At 41.5% G+C, this 5,942-nt stretch overlaps 1 protein-coding gene across 3 annotated transcripts in view; it reads right to left on the bottom strand.

Moving 5' to 3' along the window:
- mtss1lb (MTSS I-BAR domain containing 2b) overlaps positions 1-5,942 on the bottom strand; it is a 74,003-nt gene that overhangs the window by 16,845 nt on the left and 51,216 nt on the right. For 2 of the 3 annotated variants that reach the window (XM_031846744.1, XM_031846742.1), the window contains exons 5-8: positions 5,759-5,850; positions 4,583-4,657; positions 3,552-3,560; positions 488-645 (exon numbers count right to left, since the gene is read on the bottom strand). In XM_031846744.1, the coding sequence (XP_031702604.1) occupies positions 488-645; positions 3,552-3,560; positions 4,583-4,657; positions 5,759-5,850 (334 nt within the window). The remainder of the gene's footprint in view (positions 1-487; positions 646-3,551; positions 3,561-4,582; positions 4,658-5,758; positions 5,851-5,942) is intronic. The other variant, XM_031846743.1, reaches the window with a different exon arrangement.

The raw sequence follows: 5,942 nt of genomic DNA, 5'->3' as shown, positions 1-5,942 counted from the left end.
TAAATATTCTCATTGATATTGTGGTATTCATTTCAGTCATATTGCTCAGCCATACATACAGACTTGTGTCATCAATAAATCAGATAATATTGGTGTTGGACTTCAACTTTATACTTTTGTTTGGTTTAATAAAATCCAAGGCAGAAATGGTGTGAGGTCATTTTTAATCCTAATAGTTTATTTCACGGAACCTTAATGTAATATCTTAATCATTTACTGTGACATTTTCGGCCACAATAATTGTAATCTGGTGCTGTCGCATCCCTCTACGTCAGTTCCATCGCAGTATGTCGCCTCCCGGTGGAGATCATGTGCAGCGATTGTGTCACTTTTCGATTTTTTTGCGATCACACGACCAACAGCCCTCGAGTCAAATTAAGAAAAGGCGCTGAATGTGAATTGTAGTCAGTGGAGCTGCTCGGCAACAACGGAAGTCCATGGTCAACACTGTGCAGAACGTTGCCCCTCAGAAAGTTGCCCCACTCACCACAACAGGCTGCAGGAAGCCGATGACGGTGCAGAAGCGACCTCTCTCCTCCACGAGGGCCCGGCGCACCGCTTGCTTCTCCGTCTCCTCCATCAGCAGACACATGTCCGTCACATCCTGCATGGCGCTGTCCAGCTGAGGCTGCAGGTCCACTCGTCCTGGGTTGGGGGGGGGTGAGAGAAAACACATTTGAGATAGAAGAGAGTGAAAAAGTCAGGTCAGAGAGAAGTCGATGGTACATAAGTATGAAGAATAAGTATGAAGGTGCAGATTGTGTAAGTGAAAGAGAGAAAAAGTGTGTTAACAGGATGTGATGGGATATATCTCGTCACCAGCCCCTGCTTCCCATAATGCACTGCTCCATCAAACCGCTGGCATACATTAGGAAATTCAGACTGAGGGATACACTTTGTTTGATGTTTCGGCTCGGTACTCGTTTTCATTTCTACGTATATTTTCATGTGATATATTATAAACGACATTAGACAGACAGCGGCCCCTATGATGACACAATGTCCTGCACTCTAAAAAAGCATGACTGAGTAATCCCATTCTGTTAAAACCTTACTCCCTGTGTCCGTGCCTCGATGACCTACATCTTTTCCTTTATTAGGCAGAAGTTATTAACAGTATGTTGTAATATTGGCTGTAATATCGCTCTCCTTTATGCTCTGAATACTGAACAGATTGGATTATGTTTAGAACAGTTTGGAGGCTATTCACTTCCAAGGTGTCAAACACAAACGCTTTTGTCTCGTCTCTCAAGCATCTGATACCGACATCCTTTATTTAGCATGTGTACGAGACGCACTAGGCTTTCAAGTAGAACTCCTATGTAAACCAATCAGAATCAGTATTAGACGCTCAGAAAAAAAGGCTCAGGAAGTGTTATGATGTATAAAGACTGAAAGTAAAAAACCACACAAGGTGAGAGAGTCAAACAAACACAGTGACACTTTGAACCAGGAGACTGTGTCTGTGTGTGTGTGTATATATATATATATATGTATGTATATAAAATTTGCGGATAGACCACCAACATGACGTTGCAATTAAATTCAACAGAAAGACAGTTCAGTCTTGTGGATACTTACATATCTATAACTCCATATGACTGCTTCAACTAATGCTCGGGCTAAATGTGCATATGAAAAGTCACCGTGTCCGACGTAAAACAAGGTAACGACATTACAGAGCCAAAACACAAATAAAGTGCTTCTGCCCTGAAACTTCACCACTCGCTGTTAATGCTTGATGACTAGAGGTGAGACATGGGTGCACACGTGTGGCGTACCAATATCTCAATCCACATCGTACTGTCAATAGAAGAAAATATGAAATGCAACGGATGGAAAGCAAGACATGAAATAAGTCTTTGTAGTGTTACAGCATGCACAGAAGTCAGCAGAGCAGTCTGCGGTAACAGAGAAAGAGCGATAGGGCCATGAGAGCAGAACGGGAGCCTGCAGTGTGACTACAAAGCTCATAGCAGAAGTCATGCAGGAGTCATGGAAGAAGTTAAGTTACATCATGCGTTTATCGGGGGTGAAACTGCACCACTCCAAACCACTACAGAAGCTCAACTCTAATCTGTCACCTGGAGACAAACCAATGCGTGAACCTTTAGGAACTGATGTGGTGCAAGTGGTTTTAAAAAAAAGTCATGGTAGCTATGGTAATAAATAAAAACAACACCGTTTTGATATCTGTTACCAAAAAATGGAGCTCAGGGCCCGAAAGCTGTGTGTTCAAAAGGTTCAACATATGACAATTAGTTTGTGGTTAATTCATTGTTGTTTTAATATGGTATGTACCCTAAAAGCACATCACAACCCTTAAATGTAAAATCATATTGATTAGAAAACAAATCCTTAAGAACGCAGTATTATTTTCTTGTCCCTAATAACTTTTTAATCATTTACAGATTCCAAAAACGTTTTTTTAGCATATTCAATGTTGAATAGACATGGGCTACTGTAACCACTTGATAACTTGCACGTACTTAACATGTTTTTTTAGTCGAGTAATCACGAATCACAATCGTAACATAAAGAACCTTTTATCCCTGTGTCTGCATTAATATATAGTTATGTATGAGTGACACAAAATGAGGCTGAACCTAGTCTAGTAGAATCTGGAGGCAACGGAACCAGATTTTGGCATCGGAAGCGTCCTGGTTTCTGTTTGTAGTCCGAGTATTATTGACCAATCGCATTGCAGAAGGCTTTGTTTGGTTCAACGCAGGTAAACGAAGAAGTGACGATGATTTCACTTTTTAGTTGGTTTAAAATTTGCTTGCAAACTGGCTACTCGTGAAACAACCCAGTCGCACACTTCAGTCTCGCATCCCAAATTGCTGATCGGACTGTAAACAATGGGCAACGCACGGAAAAAGGAAGTCTCGGCCTGGATATCAGCTCGCTACGCCGGAACCCCAGAAATATAGCTCCTTGCCCCCAGAGGCTAATCCGTCATCGGACCAATAGACGATGGGTTCCCAGAGGCTAAACAAGAAAACAGTGTTTTCTTGATAAAAGAACACTCACACTTTTCAGCTATTTAGCCTAGAGGGGACTTGACAGTGACTAAAATTAAGGAATTAAACAGCTGTAATATGTTTCAGTGTGTTTAAGGGTTCAACTAAAACGGTAGGGAACTTAAGACAACACCCGCATTGTTACCTGATGCTGGGATAAAGTCTAGCTTTACAAATGTTGTTAAGTTGGTTTATGATGTGCTTATGTGGTACATTTCACAAACTATTCATCAATTTACCTCAAACTAATACCTATTTTCTTTAGGGGTCCCCCTGGCAGGTTAATCCAGCCTTGATTAGAAGACTTTCATGACTATTCCATATATTATAAAACAATTCCCTAACATACACAGAAACTTGTTCATGACCACTGGGTATCACACATGTAGTAGTAACCCCTCAGTAGCATGCTGAATAAACTGCGTTGAGCTCCACTCACACACATGCGCGTTTGAAGGTTGACAACGTCAGTAAAAGAAAAGGAGGTGATGTGGCAGAGCAGGAGCAGATCGATAGGCTGATACTTACCCTGGATCTCTATTACAGGGGGGGCAAATACCACAGGGAGGGAGAGACGAGGGAGAAGGGGAGGCCGCGAAAAGGAAGCAAAATAAGAAGAGAGATAGAGGGGGGGGACAGAGAGAGAAAAAGGGTGGGAGAGAGAGCAGACATAGCAGAACTCATTGTTAAGGTTAGTACAAGGAAGCCATCACAAGACAGCCACGTTAACACAGGTTAGAGCAAAATAACCAAAAACCAAATCCAGAAATAATAACACCACCAAGCATCAGCACAGACGGGGCCGACCAGATACTGGCAAACGTACCAGGAAAGGAACCTGCACTGTTTCCCAGTCAGTTTTACCAAAATGCTTTATTTTGATTGTTTAATTAAATGTATGTATCACATTTCATGTGTTACTAATATTTCATTCAAAAAAACATTCTAAGGACATCATTTACACTCAGAGTCGCAGTCATATAACTGTCTTTAACAAAAGATGAATTACAAAAAAAATGTAATTTTGAAATTTGCTTTACAGACAGTCTTGCATTTATGCATCCATCTGCCCGGCAACTGAGCGGAAGCTGCTCCGGAAAGACAGCACTAATTATTGGTCGCTGCATCACTGAGTGAAGTGTTTCAGGACAAATGAGAAAGAGACCTGCAAAACACTTCAGCACCACAAGATGGCGGTCTAAACCTACCAACGATTGTGCCCTAGACCGGTGAATGACTCAATGTTCTGTGTGTGTGTGTGTGTGTGTGTGTAGGCACTGAATAAAAACAGTGTTTTTGAGTCTGTTTTCAGATGATCGCCATTACAAATCAGATCCAAACCATAAATCAACATTTGATCTAGTTTTAGCCAAAGGACTATAGTTGTTCATTTTACTATTTACTAGCAACAGTGATCAAAATGAACATGAGCTACACAGAAACACTGATACCTGTAGAATTGATGTCGTCTTTGTGACCTTTCAAAAACACTATTTGACCTCTACGATGTGACTTTTTTTGTCCGTGAAATGTGACGGAGCTCGACTGCTGACTGTTACCTTTACGAGCCTTCTTCTGTAGTTTCATGGTGTCAGACGACTTCTTCTTGATCTCGTGGCGTGACCTCTTGTACTCTGAAAACAGGACGAGCGGGGGGGGGTGCTTTAGTAACAGGGATGTAAAGCACTCCGTGTGAACTCGCATTATCTCACATTTCTAACATTAACTTGAATGGAAACGCATACCAGAAGCTGTGAAACCAAGAGCTCACTGATAAAGACTCAACACTGACTAGAGGAGAACACTGATCCTTATTGGTTACAGTCAGCATTGAACAATATCTTTGTGTCAATGAGGTATAGTAGATCTGAAACCAGTAAGCTTCATTTAAAAGCACGAGATGTCATAAACTATCAAAAATAAGCATTGTTTTTATGTGATCTGTAAATGTTAAATACATCTATCATCTTATCATCTAGTGTCATCAGTTTCATTTGGTTTGCCCATGTGATAGTGAACTGTCCGATGAACGAGTTAGCTGTCATGTCGCGCTTATGGCTCTTGGTTTGTTGCCTGCGCCGTGGAGATTATCGGTTTGTTGATTGGTTTGTCTGCAGTATTATGGAAAAACAACTGTCCCCAGTTTTCATAAAACTTGGTGGAAGGGCATAGCATGGGCGAAGTAAGCACCCTTTACTTTTTTTGAGCAGATCTGAATCACGGAGGCGGATACACGCATTATTTTTCTCTTCTTGGAAACGGCCTTGGCAGAGGTGTGCCATTTCTAGCTTGTGACAGGTCAGTGTGAACACATCCTGCATTGGTATATTGAATACTTGGCTAGTGCACCTTCCTGGTGGATTACTTACTGTAGATTACATGTAATGGCGATTGTTGAGACAATAACTTGTAAACCCTCTCTCATGCTGTAGTATTGGAAGGCTCGGCCTTCAAACTGGATTTCTCTCATTGTGTCACTGGCAACATGCGATGCTTTTTTGGTTCGAACATGTCACGAAGTATGACGCGACTAGTTCTTTAGAGTTTAGTTAAGCGATTGTTCCGAATAATTGACAGTTAAGGGATCTACTGGCCGATTATGCTTTTCTTCACAGTGATCAATAAGCCACAGCAGCTCGCAATGTTGGTAAACTTTCTTTTGAGGCTACTTCACGATGTGGGGCGAGAACTTAGTAATGCAGAGCTTTTCATGAATTATCATTATGTGTATGTACCTTTGGCATGATCCTTATCCAGCTGGTTGGCTGTCTTCTTCCAATCCTCAATCTTGTCCTGGAGAGGAGTGATCAGACTCTCCATCAAAGCACTGTGGGAGAGAGTTAAGAGGAAGGCACATCAAATAAATACACAGCTTAGACGCAACGCCAGCAACTACTGCTTTGTTTCATTCAAAATTCA

This window comes from Anarrhichthys ocellatus, unplaced genomic scaffold (genome assembly GCF_004355925.1).
Source record: "Anarrhichthys ocellatus isolate YVR2014 unplaced genomic scaffold, GSC_Weel_1.0 scaffold6, whole genome shotgun sequence".
NCBI lineage: Eukaryota > Metazoa > Chordata > Actinopteri > Perciformes > Anarhichadidae > Anarrhichthys > Anarrhichthys ocellatus.
This window is presented reverse-complemented; position numbering and strand designations above follow the sequence as displayed.